At 23.6% G+C, this 20,138-nt stretch overlaps 1 protein-coding gene across 1 annotated transcript in view; it reads left to right on the plus strand.

The window, feature by feature from the left end:
• The first annotated feature begins 203 nt into the window (after positions 1–203).
• The window catches only part of LOC101234667 (cytoplasmic dynein 1 light intermediate chain 1), a 30,018-nt gene continuing 10,083 nt past the window's right edge, over positions 204–20,138 (plus strand). Inside the window, exons 1-3 of the mRNA XM_065820476.1 lie at positions 204–357; positions 5,483–5,556; positions 16,255–16,377. Coding sequence (XP_065676548.1) covers positions 305–357; positions 5,483–5,556; positions 16,255–16,377 — 250 coding nt within the window. The 5' untranslated portion in view covers positions 204–304. The remainder of the gene's footprint in view (positions 358–5,482; positions 5,557–16,254; positions 16,378–20,138) is intronic.

The raw sequence follows: 20,138 nt of genomic DNA on the forward strand, positions 1-20,138 counted from the left end.
GACACAGGTTTCGAAGTGGAGGAGGCCTCTTTACCCAAGCAATTAGTTTTTTACCCAATCAGAATTATCCAGTTATCAAAAAAATTTTTAAATCTATTACAAGAAGGTTAAAAAACCCAAATTTTCAAACCGGTATTTTTAAAAAACGGTAAGTAAAAAATTTATATTTTTTATCTGATATTTTTATAAATAAAAGTGTATTTCTTTAAAACAATCCTAATAAATAGTTTTCAATTTATTTGGGGTGTGTACGACATGTTTGAGTATTATTTATTTTAAAAAACCGGAGATAAACGGAATCAAAATGGCGGATAATGTTGATGGAGTCCCGATCCGTCATGAAAAAGGAAATTTTTGGTATGGATATACATTGCTCTTACATATTATTAATTGGACAAAATTGATTTCATTTTTACATATTAAATAATAAGTTTCAGTTTCATTTTTTATAGAGAATTGGTATCCATAATTTATATTACTTACATTTAAAAAATTATTCTTTTCGTTTATTTTTATTATTATTATAAAATTATTTTTTATAAGATAATTTTCTCATTAAAAATTTTAAGTTTTGAATCTCATATTATCTATTTAATTTTTTTAATTATTTTTTTTATTATTATTTATTTATCTGTTACTAATTTCGCTTTGTTATTGGAATTATTGTCAATATTGTTTTTATTGTTGTTATTTTTTTTTTTTTTTGTCGAATCTTTTCTAACTGTAAAAAAAAAAAAGGAATTATAATCATCTATTATGTTATATATATATATATATATATATATATATATATATATATATATATATATATATATATATATATATATATATATATATATATAATTTATATATATATATGTATATCTATATATATATTTTTTTTTTTTTTTTTTTTACTTGCAAAAGCATGTTTAATAATAAAACTATATTTTGACTCATATGTTTGTATATTTATATGCATGTATGCATTGTGCATATATGTCTGTGTGTATAAGAATATGTATATATAAACAAAGACACGCACATATACATATACACACACACATACACACACACATATATGTAATATAAAAACATATAAATAAGTAGATATAAATTAGTATAGATACTACTCCCCTATAATACCACACCTAAGCCCTTTTTGTTTTTGTTTATGTATTATTATCTTTATAATTTACATTATTATTTTTATTAGTGTTATTGTTGTTAACAAATACTGTTATTATTATATTTATTATTGTTACTTACTATTAATTACTGCTAATTACTATTAATTACTGCTAGTTTAGTGTTCTTAGTATTACTTATTTCTGCTAGTATTAGTGTTCTTGTTATTATTATTACTGTATTATTATTATTAATTTTATTATTAATATTAATTTATAATTATTGTTATATACTATGACAGGTCCTTATGCCTCATCAGTTTTTAACTGTTTGTAATTGCTCCTCACTATTGTATATATATGCAATTATTAAAGTTTTATGAAAATTTTATTAATTGTGATTGATTTAAAGAAATCTTTATAAAGCATTTAAAGTAGTTGTACACTTTTTGCAATATATAATTTTAAAGAACATTATAAAAAGTAGCCCATTTGAATTAAATTAGACATGCGCGCAATTAAAAATGTTGCAGTGTTATCTGAATAAAAATACCCAGTACTAATCTGCGAAACAGGTTTACTCCAATAAGGGTATCTGATTAGTAAATTCTGCTTTATGTCATATTTAAATAAAAAAATTAGATTGCGATAACGCATACAAAAAGATTATATATGTATAGTGGGCATATATATATATATATATATATATATATATATATATATATATATATATATATATATATATATATATATATATATATATATAAATATATATATAAATATATATATATATATATATATATATATATATATATATATATATATATATATATATATATATATATATATATATATATATATATATATATACTAAAAACTTTTTTGTTTTGTAATTTTTAAATAACTCTATAGATATTTTTAAATGGTAGTTTAATGAAGTATTTAACTTTTATTTTAAGGATTTTCCAGTTTTATAAAATTGCACACTGTTGTGACAAAAGTTTAAATTGGAAATACATAAAATATTCTTGTTATTTACAAATATAATAAATTTAGATAAATTAAAAAAGTAAACAAAGTTAAATTTTTTATAAAACTAATTTTTTTATCAAAACATTAAAATAATTAAATTATATAGCTACAGAAGAAAAACTTGTCTATTTTTATAGTAAGATGTGAATTTTCGAAATTAAATAAAATTAATCAAAATTATTCTAAATAAATTTCCATTTGAATATTTATTTAGACAATGTTAGTTTTAAAAGTTATATTTGTTCAGGTATTAGAATGCTGCAATAACCAGCAATGAAACATTACTTTAAAAAACTTTATTTTTAACTGACATAGCCTGACTCTTAAAAACTTTAAAACAAACAGTGTTCATTAAAAGCATATATGCTTATATGCTTTTAATGAATATATTCAAAATATATTTCTCATGTTTAACCATGAAATGCTTAGGTTTAACCTGATTAATATATTGTCTAATAAGCAAATTTTATTTTTTCACCTATATATTAAATAAACCTATATAATATTCCACTTTTTTATTTTGCTAGAAGTGAAATTTCTTGTAAACAATAAAAAGATGTACAAAGAATATATTAAAGTTGTTTAAATAACACAAGTGTTAATGACATTTTTTAATTTTTATTAATTGTTTTTATAATTTAATTATTTAAATTTAACACAAGTCTATATCAATTATTTTGTAAAAAAAAAAAAATTTTTGCATAAAAATTTCTGGTAAAAAAGTTTGACTGGTCTTTTTTTATTTCTGTTTTTATTTTTATTGTAATATTTAAAGTTTTTAGTTTATTACTTGCTGATTTTTTAAAAATAAAAATTAATTGTTATTTGCAAAACTGTTTATACATATTCAAAAAATTCTTTTGTATTCAGTTAGTTTAGTCATTAAGACAAAATATGTGTCAAATGTTGAGAAAATAAATATATATTTTTATATTTTAAAAACTGAAATCTAAGTAATCATTCAATATCATTATTACAATTGCAGTAATAAACTTAATCTAAAATCTTTTTTTTTTATCGTCAACAATACGTTGACTATAGTCATGCAAGATTTCATAACATCAAACAAGCAAAACAATTCCAAGATATTTTAAATCAACAACATTTTGCAATACAATACATAATTGAAGTTGAAAACGAGACAAAAAAACGCTTTACTTTCTTGATATAACCATCATAAATAACAAAATATGAGTACAAAGTATATCGAAAAGAGACAATCACTAACATTCAAACTAAACCGCATTCAAATCGTGATCAAAATATTTTAACATTATGAGTTTAACAAAATCTTCATCTATTACTCATAACCTACTTAATTATTTCTAATTGTCATTCAATCATTAATCGTTCATTCTATGATCAACCAAAAATATTAATGATGAAGAAAAATTTTTGTTAAACTTAGTTTTTTAAAGGGATCCTTATGTGCCAAGACAAGTTGTGTTCATATTAAAGAAAATGTAAAAAAAAATGTTTGGGTTGAATTTTTTTGATTAAAACTAAATAATGAATGCACACCATTAATTTTAAAGTTCACATTTTAGTCAAAGCTCACCGTCTCCATTTTTTTTTGTTTCTCGGAGTCTGTGTAATGTTAGCTGCAATCTGCAGACTTGATAATTTATTTCATGCGTGTTTAATTCATAACAGTCTCTGTCTATGTAGTCATCTTAAAAATTTTTACTTTCAAGATATTGTATTATTTTTTTGCCACAATCACCAAATCATGTTAATTGTATAACTTTTTACTAAATCCCAAAAAAAAAGTTTGTGATACAATTAAAAACTAAATATTGTGATACAATTAAAAACTAAAAAAAAAAAAAAAAAAAAAAATTAAAAATTTAATATATAACGAATATATGCAGTAAAACGCACTGGTTTAAACTAAATATAAACTAGATACTAAAAGAATAATTTTACTAAAGCGTATAAATTAATTTAAAGTTAATTAAATAAATTAAATTAATATAAATAATTTTACAAAAGTAAATAAATTAATTTAAAGTATAAACTGAATAAAAAACGAGTGACTTGAATAAAACATATAAACTGAACTAAGTAGAAAATAAATATTAAACAAATTATTTTACTAATAACCATACAAATCAAACTAAATTAAAGTTAAAACAAATATTTGTACTAAAATAAACAAAAAATAGTTAAAATATAAGTATAAAAACGAAAAGTCGCATTAACTCATTCGCTACCAGCTGAACAAAAATCTTTTTGTATTGCATATTTTTTTGAATAAAATTTGAATGGCATAACATTGACAATTAATAAAAATTCGAATAGTTAATCTCTTTAAAAGCATAACAAATTATATATTAATGGAAAACTAAACAAATGTACTTTTTAATTAAATAAGTTTTTAACACGCATCATTAAACAATAAGAAATGCAAAGTGCTTAAAACCATTGTTTTTATAAATAGTAACTAAAACATTAAGTCCGAAACAAAACTCTTTTAATGAATAAAAACAATATTTTTTTCTTCAAAAGACTTCAGTAATTACTTAAATAAAAACTTAACACTTTTTCAAGATAAATTTTACAGTGTTAACGCTGTTTTATTTTATAACTAAATTTAAAGAATTTTTTTTTATGAAGATTATTCAAGATTTTTTAACTTTGTCACGTGATAACTTTTTATAATTACACAATATAGCTCTTATTTTTTCTTGATTACGTAGAGAATTAATTAAACCTTTAGAACAAACAAATTATGTGTCTAGAATGGAAATTTATGTACAAAACAAGATAAATTGTGAAGCATTCTTGAAAGCCGCTACTAGAGACTTGCAGCAGTGAAAGAGTTAAACCATAACTAAATGTAAATTAAACATAAAACAAACAACTCTAATAAACCATATGAACTAAATATAAAAGGAGAAACCGCATCATACTGCCTTTATTTTTTCTCTGTCTGCGTACTAATAATCACAAAATATCTATAACTGTGTCATGATTTAGGCTGGCTTCTAAAACAAAGTAATAATAAAGCAAGTAAAAAAAAAAAAATTACTAAATCACAAATATTTTTTTGTGATTTAGTAAAAAATTATTAGAAAAAATTATATAAAAAATACTTATATCTTTAAAAAAAAAAAACATTTAAATCCTCCTAAGGCCTGTATATATATATATATATATGCAATAAGTTATATATATATTTTACTCTTAAAACCTTCATCTCATTAATTTACTATGCCTTGAATATATTTTTTTACAATTATTATACAATATTTTGTGCACAATTTTTCTTTTATATTCTTTATAATATATTCTATTATAATTTTAAAATTGTTGTTAAGTTACTGTCTTTTAATTATTGATAGGAAGCAGATTTTAAATGAAGTTGCAGCTCAAGCCACTCGTAGACTTCCAACAAACAAAAGGTTATTAGTTGTTGGTGAGTCAATAAAATTAAATATTTATTTAAAATATAAATTGTATAAATAAAGTATTAATACTATTTTTGCTTGTATCATATATTTGTGTGTGTGTTCTGATAATGTAATCTTTCTTATTGTGTTTCTTTTTAATATTATTTGTACATGTTCCAAGCTTTTCTGGGAAGTGCGAGCCGTTGTACACCTTGTAGGTCCATGCTTTAAGTAATTTTTTTAGACAAATTGACCACATTTTTATATAGTAAGCGTTTTAAGAATTCACGGCAAAATAAAGCTATAAGAAACTAGAGAATAAAACAGCAATACTCAAAGAAAAGTACCTGAGACAAAATAGAAAATCTAAATAAAATAAGCTAAAATAAATTCAATAATAAAAAGAGAAAATTGTTGTCAAAAAAATAATATATAATATATAAAAATACATAATAATATATATATATATATATAAATATTTTACTCTTTTTGTTTTCTCATTTTGGGGCGCTTGTTTTTTTCCACACCCAGAAAGTAGATAAGAATATAGGGAAAATAAAAAGATTTTCTGATATAAAATTTTTTCCGCGACTTTTTTTAGTCAGTATGTAAAGGAGATACTTTACAAATTGTGCTAGAAACACGGACAATTTTTAAATTTGCTTTTTAAATGTCTTTTCTAAACATTACTGTTTTTATCAATGCACAACTAATTGCTATTTATTTATAAAAAAATTAATTTTTTTAAACAAGTTTTTCATGTATAAAAATTAAATGATGCTGCAAAATTTTGCACGGAGTGCATTTTTAATTTACTGAACTTTCTTAATTTTTAGGAGACTATTTAAAACTTTTTTTTAAGTTTTTAAATATATTTTTTTAAACAGAGCAATCGTTATGTTCATTGTCTCTAGTAATTCGTATTAACATTGGAAATTGGGCAATATAAAAGAAACAATTTCAGACATGCATCAAATGTGGTAAATACATTTATTAAAGAAACAATGTTATTCTTTCATTTAACTTATTCCGTATTGACAAAATTTATTAACCAAATAGATTATTTGGTTACCAAATAGATTATTTGGTTACCAAATAGATTATTTGGTTACCAAATAGATTATTTGGTTACCAAATAGATTATTTGGTTACCAAATAGATTATTTGGTTACCAAATAGATTATTTGGTTACCAAATAGATTATTTGGTTACCAAATAGATTATTTGGTTACCAAATAATCTATTTGGTTACCAAATAGATTATTTGGTTACCAAATAGATTATTTGGTTACCAAATAGATTATTTGGTTACCAAATAGATTATTTGGTTACCAAATAGATTATTTGGTTACCAAATAGATTATTTGGTTACCAAATAGATTATTTGGTTACCAAATAGATTATTTGGTTACCAAATAGATTATTTGGTTACCAAATAGATTATTTGGTTACCAAATAGATTATTTGGTTACCAAATAGATTATTTGGTTACCAAATAGATTATTTGGTTACCAAATAGATTATTTGGTTACCAAATAGATTATTTGGTTACCAAATAGATTATTTGGTTACCAAATAGATTATTTGGTTACCAAATAGATTATTTGGTTACCAAATAATCTATTTGGTTATTTAGATTATTTGTTTTTACGCGAAAAGGCGTAAAAACAAATAATCTAATAAATGTAATAAATGAAGAAAAAAAAATTTTTGATTTCTTATAGTTCTAGCGTACATAGCAAATTAGTTTCTTAATTATATGAACTGATAAAAATCGTTAATAAATTGCTTATCAAAACTTTCAATTGTTGTTAAATCGTTATAATAGATGTTTTTTTCAACAACAAACTCTTAATAAAGGAATACAAAAGTTGTATAACAATTTTATGAAAGAAAAAAAAATGTTTATTTACTTTATTTAATTATTGAATTTTCTAGTTTATTTAATTAAACTTGATATTTCCTTACAATTTTGTTTCCTTTTTTTAAGATTTTTTTTTTTTTTCCTCAATAGATAAGTTTAGCTTTTTGCCGCGAATTATTGAAACGCTTTATAAGTTAAATGATATGAACTGCCGTGATCAGTTTGTCTGAAAAAATTGCTTTAAACATGGACAAGTGAGGCGTGCAACGGCATGCGCTTCCCGAGAAGTTCTGTTAGTTACTTTAATCATCTGATCCTGGGTTTTTGTTGGTTTAACTATTTTTATTATTGTTATTTTTTTTTTTTTTTTTGTTTCAAACTAATTACAGGAAAACAATTCTCCAGGTAATAAATAATATAAAGATTTTTTTAAAAGAGCCTTCATAATATTAATTTTAAAGACCTTTCGTAATATTTATTTTGAAAACCTTTCATAATCTTTCAAAAAGTTCAGTAGAAATCAAAAAAGTCAAAAAGTTTAAATTTTTCATAATTTTTTTGATTAAAATTTAAAAATTAAATGTTTTTTTTTACAATTTGATTTATTGTTTTAATTGTTAATTAAAAAAATATATACCTTAAAATCGCTTAAGTAACTATTAAAATCTAAAATAAGCAAATTATTAAAATAAATGATCAAATTTAATTTTAGTATTATTAAGAATAACCATATTAATTATATTTACAAAAAATTATTAATTTTTGAATATTACATACTTTTTTTTGAAAATTAGTGAAATTTTGAAATACTCTAACTTCGTTCATTCATGGATAAACAACGAAGGAGACAATTAGCAGGAATGTTGTGAAAACATTGATATCTGAAAAATGTGACTTGGTAAATAGGAATATAGTGTTGCAAATAAACGATTTACCGGTAATTTTACCTGTTAATTTACCAGTAAATTTTGACATTTTAATTATGGATACTCGCTATGGTATTTTATTTGAATAAAGAATTTCAAAACTAATCTGTTTTTAAATAAAGTTTACTGGTAAATTTATATCACTTATATGTACTAATTGCAGACAATAATATATATTGCAACGCACTGAAATATTTCTTTGCAAGTTAATATATCTATGTCATCTATGGATTTATGTGAGAAAGCACAGATGGCTTGTGGTTTAAAGGCTGTGGACAAAGGTATGAGTAAGAGGATAGCAGCTATTACATTTAGCTCAAAAAAGGTCAAGTTTTATCTACAGAAGTAATGGAAAGCATACTAGAAAAAAACGGCAAACCAAGTTGAGCGACAACATTGAGGACATTTTAGTAAAAATTTTAATATTTATGTGTGATATTGGTTTTAGTTTGACTTGACTTGAAATAGTGTGTGTTGTTAATAACTACTTGGTAAAGTCAAATCAAATGTGTTTTGATGGAGGTGATGTTACACTTGCCTGGTATTACTCATTTATTAGATGTCATTGTGATGAAGGATCTTTTTTGTTGGATGGTTTAAAAAGACATTTGTTTCACACTGCTACAAGCTTGAAGATTCTAAAGTCCTTTTTCTAGACGCCCATGCCTATACAGCTCACATGCTACAGCCACTTGGTGCACTGCTTTATTTAAAGGCATCAATTTTAAATGCTTTACGTGCTGGGATGCCTAAAGCTTCTGTATCAGAGTCAAAGTTAAATGTTCGTTATAATAACACACTGTCATGAAAAGTTACATTATGACTGAAGAAGTTTTGATAGAACTTACAAACAAGCAAATAATCGCACAAAATGCAAATAATGTCATAAAATAAAAAGAACAAAATACAAGAATACGAGAAACAAAACAGAAAGCTAATTCAAAAACTGTTAAGCTTGTGACATATTTTTTAGAGATAAAATTACAGCTCAACAAAAATTATGTATGTGTGTGAATCCTGTGACGATTGGATCTTGTAGTTCTACTTTGGTCGATGGTATGTGCAAGAATTGCCAATAAACAGCTAATTTAAAGCAAAGTTAAATTTTTTTGTTAATTGAAAATATGTGTATATATATATATATATATATATATATATATATATATATATATATATATATATATATTTAAACAAATTTAAAATGTATTCTACAAAATAGAGGACTCAATGTTCTTAAAAGAACAGAGCAATTATATAGCAATTATAAATAATTAGTAGAAAATCACTTAACAATATATATATATATATATATATATATATATATATATATATATATATATATATATATATATATATATATATATATATATATATATATATATATATATATATATATATATATATATATAGCAAAAAATACTTTTTATTGTTAAAATAAAGTTTTAAGTTTTTTGCTAGCTACAGGCTTTTTTTTTTAATTCTACAGCAGTACTTTTTGGAGTAGCAGGACAAACTTTGTAATTTTTTTCTTTATTAGGTTTTAGAACATAATTTTTTCAGATCGCATACAGACTAATGAAAGTTTTAAAGGGATCCTAAACTCCCAACACATGTTGTGTTCATATTTAAGATAATGTTAAAAAAGAAGGTTTGAACCAAGTTTTTTTGATTAAAAATAAATAATAAATGCATACCGAGAAAAACTAATCTTGTTGTTTTAGCCAAAGCTCCCCATTTCCATTTTACTCAAAAACTCGTAGTCTTTAAATTATACATCGCAATCTACCGACTTCGGCAATTCCTTTAAAGCGCGTTTAATTCATCAAAATTTTAGTATTTGTCATCACAGTAGACTTTAGACAAACGAAACTCTGAAAAAATTTTTATTTATTTTTTATTCGTAAATTTTTTCATTATTTGTTTAGTTATTTATTTTCTAATTTTCTACTTTTAAACAGATTTAAAAACCTTAAATATTTTATGCTGGCTCGTTGCTATAAATTGTTATTGCGCTATATTTAATGTTAATAAATGATTAATATTTATTATCTCAATCAATATTCTGATAAAAAATTGTTTTATATTAATTACCCGTATAAAATTAGTAATAGCATTTTTATTTGGTTAGACAATATTTCGTCTGGATTTGCTTTGCATGAAGTTCGCGAAGTCTAAAAAAAAACTTAGTTTGAATAATCATGTCGCAATATATTTAAAACATATGATTTTAATGACGGGGGTACTAAAGTCTTTTTATAACAAATGTAGGTAAAAAATAAATTTCTAAATGAAAAGTTCAACATTAAACCAAGGGTTGAATTAAGCGATCGCGAAACACAAAATCTGGAAAAATATCTGGTCTTAAAAATTTAGTTTATGCAAAACCATGTTCTTTGTTTTCAAGGGGTGAATCAACTTAAATTTGTAGCGAAAAAGTTATAAAAAATAAAACAATAAACTTATGACTACAAAAGTAATAACACTCTAGTCACTAACTGCATTACAAAAATATTATAATATAAAACTATAATAGTGTTATTACTTTTACAAAGCACTTATAACTTTTAAAGTTCATTCTTTGTTCTAATAATATTAGTAATTCCAAACTGTAATTAAAGTAGAAAGGCATTTAAAAAAATAAAAGGAATATTCAAATATTATTAAAAACTTCAGGGATTTTTGCAAATATACTTAAATATACTTTAACAACTTTATAAAAACAAACTTTATGAAAAGTTTAGCATTATGAAAAACGTTACTAATAGTCCGTAAAAATCCGCATTAATTTTAAAATCAACCAATAAAAATTTTTTATCGGTTGATTTTAAAATTAACGATCGTTTTTACAGACTAATTAGTATTGTTTTTCATAATGCTAAATTTTTCATAAAGTATGTTTTTATTAAGTTGTTAAAGTTCCTAAAGCTTTTAATATTATTTGAATATCCACTCTATTTTTTTGTAAATGTTTATTATTAAATAAAGTTTGGGATTACTTATGTTGCTTGAACAAAGAATGAATTAAAATAGTTATAAGTGCGTTATAAAAGTAATAACACTATTATAGTGTTATTACTTTTATAATGTAGTTAGAGACTATATAACGAATTTAAGTTGATTCGCCCCTTGAAAACGAAGAACACGGTTTTGCATTAACTAAAATTTTAAAGACCAGATATTTCAGATTTTGCGTTTTGCAATCGCTTAATTCAACCCTTGAAAACATCTTTTTTTATTATATTGCAACTGTAAATATTAAGATATTAACTTGAACTAAATTTACTTATTATTTAGAACGACTAAGCAATAAATAAAAAGCCCCTAAAATTATGCGATATTGTGTTGTTTATTTGATTATTGTAGTTGTTTATGTTGTTTATGTTGATTATTTTTATCAACATCAAAATAGTCCCAGACTGGACTGTTAGTTGCTTTGCTCATTGTTGATTTATTTATAATTTAATTTTATCTGTTAAGAAAGAAAAGTTTTTATTTCGTCCCGCGTTCTTTTATAAAAGAGAAGAACAAAAACGAAAAGTTCACGTAGTTAAACTTTGAATGAATAAGAGTTGCATAGAATTTTTTTTTTTTTTTGCATCACTCGTTCTTTTTTTAAATGAGAGAAATAAAAGTTTAATTGTAACTTTTCTTTGAATAAATGGGAATTGGAAAAGAAAATTGCTTGAAAACTTGTATTTGTCAATTTTGTTAGTTTTTTAATTTTCCAAGTTAAGAGACAAATGCCAAATACAACACATAATTTGGGAAATACCAAATATAATATGTTTTTAACGTGTGTTATGACATTTTGACAATTTAAATTACCATCTATCTTGAATTAATTAATGTGTTAATTATTGCATTAATAATAATTTGTCTGTATTTTTGTTAAATGTTAATTATTTAAAACGGGCAAAAATATATGTACTTCATGTTTTTAATTTGATGGTTATAAGATATTGAACAGAAACCTTATAATCAATATTTATAATGCCGACTTGTGCTGTTATTGGTTGTACTTGTAATACAAAAACATATCTCACATAGCCTTTCACAAATTTTCATATCTAATACTACTGTTAACTGTATTGCTTAGTGTTATCTTGTACTTTTTTTTCATAACCTTAACAGGTTCTAATTGGTATGGAGTTGCCGACATTTTAAAAGTTTTGTTATCAAAAATCAAATGCAAATATAATATTTCCTTTTTATCCATATCCAATTTAGCAAATTTAGAAATTTAAATTAAATCAGCATAATCAAAAAATTTTTATAATATAAAAGTTCAACCGTTCATCAAATATCTCTAATTAATTCTTTATTATAATTACTTACTCAAATTTAATTAAATACTCAAATTTAACTGTCAGCTAAAGTAATTGTTAATACTTTTTTTCGACATGAAAACATAAAAATAACCAGAGAAGTTAGAAAATAGTTCCCATTGTTTAAATGAAAATAAGTAAGATTCAGAATATGTAAAATAATAGAACGTTATATATATGGTCTCTCGTTTTTGTGCAAGAGAGCGCATCTTGCACAAAAATGAGAGACCATATATATAACATTCTACATAATGTAAAATACTCATATGAAAATCATAAGATTGGTAAGTAAAGCTTTAATATTTGTTTTAATTTAAAAACAAAAGAAATATAAGTAAGATATATAAATTTAAAAATTATTAAGATATCTGTAAAAAATAAGTTGCTCCTTTAATTCAATAAGTACAACATACTTATTGAATTAAAGTAGGGAAATGTAGCTTCGTTGAATTACATTTTACATTTGTCAAAAGTCTACCATGACGTCAAATACTAAAACTTATATGAATTAAAGGCGCTTTGAAGGAATCGTCGAAGCCTGTAGATAGCGACGTATAATTTAAAGACTCTGAGTTTTTGAGTAATATGGAGAAGGTAAGCTTTGGCTAAAACAACAAGATTAGTTTTTCTCATTATGCAATCATTGTTTATTTTTAATCTAAAAAACTTGGTTCAAATGTTTATTTTGTATTTATTTTATATTTAAAAAATAAATAAAAAATTAGCATTAAGAAGATTTTGTCACAATGCACTTTTTAAGTTAAAGTTACACTGTAAACCTTGATATATGTTTAAAAGTGTTACAACTCTTTCTCACCATTGTTTATCCATTTTTTTAACCATAAAATCAAAAATTACAAATTTAATTATAATTTACAAAGTTAGGTTCGGTGTCACTCATGTAGTTAAAAACTAGTCAAATGAGTGACACCTTAATAAAATAAACAAATAAAATAAAAAAATATTAAGACAAAGAAATAATAAAGAAAGTAAACTACATTAATACAAGTAATAAAAAAAGAAGTGATAGGAACAATAATATTAAAAAATTGGAATTAGAACAATAATATTAAAGAAGTAAGGCTAATAAAAATGAAAAAAAAAAGAGAGCATGACATAAGTTTAGAAGGATAGAGTGAGAGAAAAAAATTATTGTAGAAAAATATAAAAAAAGCAAAATAAAGGCAAACTTAAATACTAAAAATGTACACATACATTAATACATACAATATTAAAGCCTAAATTGCGCATTACATTGATTAATTAAACAAAAGTAAATATCAAGTTATAGAAAAAGCAACAACAACTGACAGAGAAAAATGCAAAAAAAAAAATACATTCAGCATTTTTTATATACATAAATATACGACATAAACAATGTTTAAAATTAATTAAAATTTTTTTTTTCTTTTCTTTCCATAAAATTTTGGTGGTGGAAAAAATTTTAGTTCTTTTTTATTATTTTCCATTTTCAAAGACTTTTTTCTTTTAACTTTGCTTCATTTGTTTTGGGGTTTTTTTTTCTTGTTTTTATTTTTATATATTTAAATCCTTTATTCTTGTTTATACACTTATTTTTTAAAACACTTCCTCCATTTGCGATGTCATTGCAAAGATGACATTATCTTGGTTGCAATGGCTGCAAAGAGTTTCATGTCAAACATGTATGAGTGGGCACTACTAAAAGAAATATTCAGTTATAGTTCAGCATTAATTCAGTTTAGCATAAAGAGTATATTACTAAAAACATAATACCACTAATTAATATATAATTAATAAGTTTTTGATGTTATTAATTATTGTTAAATACATAGTTTATTTTAGAGTTGAATTTTGATAATAAATAATTTTTTTGTTGTTTTTTTTTGCCACCAACTATGCATTTTATCTAATTTTTCCACGTTTTGAACTTTATCTAAATTTGCTGCATAGTTACAATTTATGAATATACAATAGTAACCATATGTCATTTATTTTATTTTGTTATTGAATCTATATGACTACAATGGAAATATGTGGATCAATCAAAAAGACTATCATCTATCATCATCAGTGAAAAGTCATTTGTTATCTATCATCATCAGTGAAAAGTATATCATTAGTCTTTGTTATTATATCAGCAAAAGGTGTTTTCCACCAGACGTGTATTCATGCTAGAAGTTTTTTGCCTTACCAAAAAAATTCAGTGAAAAAAAATAGTTAAAAAAATACAGTGGTTACATACCAAAAAACCCAATAAATCATTATAATTATTTACTTATATCAAGTATCAATTAATGACGTCGTAGGCAATGTTAACAAATTTACAACAATACTACTTGTCAAAATATGTTTGTAATACTAAATTAAAAAGTTTGACTTAGTCTAATAGCTTCATTGAATTTTCACTTTTAGAAAAAACTGTTAGTTATCTTTTTGTTCAATTAAATAGCTGATAGTCTATGCTATTCCTGATTTTAATTATTTTGTTTATTTTTTGGCATTTGTTCAAGTATTATTTGAAAATAACTTTGTGCATTTAATAATATTAAATTTATTTTTGTTGATCCAAATATTTATATATATACATTGCATATGTTATATGTTTCAGTGATGATGGTTGACCATTTTCCATTTTCTTATTTTTTTCTTTTTTTTTTATGTTATAACTGATTTCAATAAAAATTTCTTTTGTTATATCACTCTTAAATAATCTTTTGTAATTTCAATTTTTCTGCTTCTATTTCTATTTTTCTTCTATTTTACTTGTAATTTATATCTATGTATATTTAATATATGTAAAATAGAAGAATATATTAATACTTTTTGCTATTAGTATTCAATATTATAATAATAATTTTTAATATTTTTAATGATATATTTTTTATTCCTTTATTATATAAAGTTCCATTCAGTTCCATAGTATAAAAATGGTCAACAGTATATCTTGTATATTTGAATTTACGTTTTTAGATGTAATTTACATGAACAGATATTTCTTTCAGCATAAATTGCTTTTCTGAAATTCTTTTTTCTTATTTTCAGGTGAATATCATTCTTTAAGTTATTATTTAATTCAATTTCTAAATATGTTAAATGTTCCACTTCATCAATTGGCATATTTTCTTTATTATACATTATCTTTTTATTTTTTAACGTTTTACTGTTTATTCCAAAGTTTATAAATCAAGTTTTTGTTGGATCCAAGCAATTTGCTAGTTATCCATATTTATCATATATTACAATTATTTGGTTTATGTCCATATAACTGTTTGATAGAACTACAATATAGTCTGCATACGTTATAAACTCAACATTTCTTTTTCTAAATTGGATTCCTTTTTCTTTTTTCTGAATAACTTTAAATAGATCTTCTGTATAAATTGAAAATAATAACATAGATAGAGAGATAATAATAAAGGAGATAGAGAGATAATAAGGGAGATAGAGGCCTACCTTACTTTACACCAACTGTTGTTTTATAATTTTTGATCTCACACTGTTATTGCTTTATATATATACTTTTGATTATTATATCTTATATATACTTTTGATTTTTATATCTTATATAAAAAGTACTATCTTATATTTTTTATGGAACATTAAAAGTTTTTTTTTTTGGTCTTTCAGGTGACAGCTATTCTGGAAAGACAAGTTTGATTTCCAAACTTCGAACACCTGGCGATGATAATTACAAAAAAGGAGCGGGATTAAAATATACATACTTAGACGTACATGACGAAGAACGTGATGGTACATATATATATCATCAAAATATATCACTTAACATATATATGTGTGTATGTGTGTATGTATATTTAAAGATAACTTATATATGCATCTGTTCTTTAAGATGTAGGTGTATTAAGTTATAAATTCCTTTTTTTGTAAATCCATTATACACACACACATATTCAGACCTCATAATTAAGGTTGGCAAAAACTTGTCAACCTTAATCTATTAGAGGTCGTCAAAAAAAATTTGATACAAAGGTTTCATCATAAACAAAGAAGCAAAGTTGGCAAAAAATTGCTGACCTTAAGCACTTCTAGGTCGGCATTTCCAAATGTTGACCCTAATTCTGAGGGCTGCATATATATATATACTTTTTTAAATGTATTCTATAAAATAGAGTGTTCAATGTTTTTAAAAGAACAGAGCAATTACAAATTTATATATATATTTATATATATATATATATATATATATATATATATATATATTTATAAATTTATAATCAGCCCAAGGAATTAAGGTCTGCATTCTCACTGCGGACCTAAAAGTATTTGAGGTCTGCAAAAAAACCTTTGTGTCAAATTTTTTTCCCTGACCTTTTGCCGACCTCTAATAGTTCAAGGTCGTCAAAAAAATGATGACCTCATTTTTGGTAATACCTCATTTTTGGTAATTGGCTGATATATTTATATAACAGTAAAAATACTGAAAACTATAAAATTAATATAATTTTAAATAGTTGTCCTTACATTTCAAGGATATTTACAAATAATGAGTTATACTTACAAACAATGTGAGTTATACTTACAATCAATTAAATTCCCAATGTTTTGTAGAATAATAACAATAAATATATTCCCAATAAATATATTCCTGGCTAACACACTGGTATAATAGGTATTAATAATGTAATATTAATAATAATGCTAATATTTAGCAGTTAAGGATTTGTAAAACCAGTCAGTTTAAAACCAGTTTGAACATTTTTTTGCGCATAAAGCTGCCAATATGAACTTTTTTGTAAAGTCGAACCTGAACAGTTTCGAGCTATTTTGGAAAAAAGTTTGAACTTTTTTTATCCTTTTTTTTAAATAAAAAATGCAAAATAAAAGGGTGCAAGTTCTACAAGAAACAAGTAGTAAACTGTTTATTTATTTATAGTAACCTATTTTCTTTCTCAACACTAATTTAATTTGAAAAAAATCTTTTTACTTGACAAAAATAATATACATCATCACTCAAAATTTTTAATTGTTTGTTTAAAAAAAGTTAATGCATCTAAGGTATCCTCTTGTAACGAGCTTCTTTTTTTGTTGCAAATAATCCTAGGCTAGAAAAAGCCCTTTCAGCCTCCAGAGATATTGGTGGAATAGTTTTGAGAGCACTAAAAAGCATATCCAAATTTTTGGGTCTTGATTTGCTTGCATTATCAAGAGCCATTTCTTTTTGAATTAGGTTTGCTTCAGTTTCATTTTTGTTGATTGTAATTTCCAAATCAGATTTTTCAATCAAACATTTCAGTTCTTGAGCTAAAGTCAATTTATTGCTTTTATTTTTGATTTCACCAGACATATCACAACTAAGGAGTTCTTTATCAACATTTGAATCTTCTTGACTAGACTGAAATAACCTCTGAATTAGATTGGTGGCAAGATTTACTTTATTGTTTTTTTTTATTTTATTTCCAAATTGATCATCTTGATTTAAAACATCTGTATTTAACAAATACTTCATTAGGTGCATTAAATTAATGTTACGCCTTTCTATAATTCTTTTTTTAAATTGCTGTTTTACAAGTTGACTAATTGGTGTGTTTGCTTCTAATAACTTTTTTCTTATAAATTAGATTACAATTTCTGAAGACAACAAATTGGCATCTCGTTTGGAAAGTGCTTCAATTGCTAGTTTTAGGGCAACACAAAGGCTATTAACTTTGTCAAGTTCATCTTTGGAAAGGGGAAAGTCAATGTTTTTGCCTATCAAAGCTATTTTTATTTCCTTTTGAACTTCCAAAAAACATTTTAACATGGCAATGGTGCTGCTCCACCTAGTCCTTGAGTCACAAATTAAAGCCTTTTCTTTTCTAAATGTTTTAACAATATTTGGCTGAAGATCATCATCGTTGCTTGCAGGTGATCTATGAAACAATTTAACTATTTTTCTTATTTTGGCCGCAGGTTTTTGAAATTCAATTGACAATGGTAGTTGTCCAAACCTTCATTTGATATTTAAATATTTTGAGCACATTGGATTGGACTTTCATCTTCTTCCTTACTGTCATCGTCATCATCAACATCATCATGAATAACAGTTTCATTGGTATCTACAGGTAGATTAAAAACATTGTGTGGTAATGTAGCATGGTTTTTTTTGAAAAGCACATCAATTACACATAGATGTATTGCATGATTGTAACGCATTTGATGTTCAGGTTTAACCATAGCCAATTTATTTCATTAGATTGGCTCCATCAGTAAAAGAGGCAACAATATCTTTGTCTAATTCTAAATTAAATGAACAAAGTGTTTGACTAATTAGTTCAATGGCTTTAGGTGCTGGCATTGTGCCATGCACCCTTAACATTCCAAGAGATTGAAATCCTCCGTTGTAATGAATATTCAAGTTCATGTATCTCCTGTTTTTAACTGATGTGTATTCGTCAAATGTAAGGCTAAATTTGCCATTATTTAGAATGAATTGTTTCAATGAACCAATTACTTATTTCTTGACTTATTACTTTCTTTGTTTTATAACTAAATCACATAAAGTTTGGTGACTTTGGGATGTCATATCCTTGAGCACGAAACGCTGATCATAAAATTTGACTATTAGCAGTTGTTGGAAAATTTAATCCATCATGTGCAGTCAATCTGCTCAAAATTTCAGGTAAAGTTTTAAGCCCAGAACTAAAGAAGTTTTCATTTCTTGGTATTTTATAAATAGGACTAGTTTTGGCTGAGACATTGCATTTTATAATGTTAATTTTATGTTTTGTTTTAAGGTGTCTTGTTATGGTGCATGTAGTTGAGCTAGGTGTTTTTAGTACAACTTTGCAAATTTTACACTTGTTGCAGCTTGTTAATTGATTGATTGTTGCAGCTTTTGAAAAAATTTAAAATAATTCCAAACCTCAGACCTTTTAGATGTGCTAACATCCTTAAAAGTAGAAATTTTTAATTTTGAGTCAATATTTATATATAGTGTTGATTATATATAAGTATCGAAATAAAACTCTGAGTTTCCAGCCAAACAAAACACAAGTAGACCAAAAAGATAATCTAGAAAGATGTTTTAAAAATACTTTCAAAGTTCAAACTTTCAGGAAAATAAGTTTGAACCTGAACACTGAAATTTTGGTGGAATGTTCGAACTTTCAAACTCGAACATGTTCGAACTAGCAGCCCTATTTGCACACAAATTTTAATGAAAATACAGGTCTATTCGTTGCAAAAGTAAATAAAACAGTAGATTAAATGGATCTTTTGATATTAACGAACAGTTATTGTTTTCAGCCATGTCAACAGTATGGGAATACAGGCACAGACAATCAAATTTTAAATTGAAAATATTTATACATGATTTCACTTTAGAATACTTATTTGCACTGCATATATATATATATATATATATATATATATATATATATATATATATATATATATATATATATATATATATATTTATATATATTTATATATATTGATATATATATATATATATATATATATATACATATATATATATATATATATATATATATATATATATATATATATAT

The sequence above is a fragment of the Hydra vulgaris genome, chromosome 15, assembly GCF_038396675.1.
Source record: "Hydra vulgaris chromosome 15, alternate assembly HydraT2T_AEP".
Classification (NCBI taxonomy): domain Eukaryota; kingdom Metazoa; phylum Cnidaria; class Hydrozoa; order Anthoathecata; family Hydridae; genus Hydra; species Hydra vulgaris.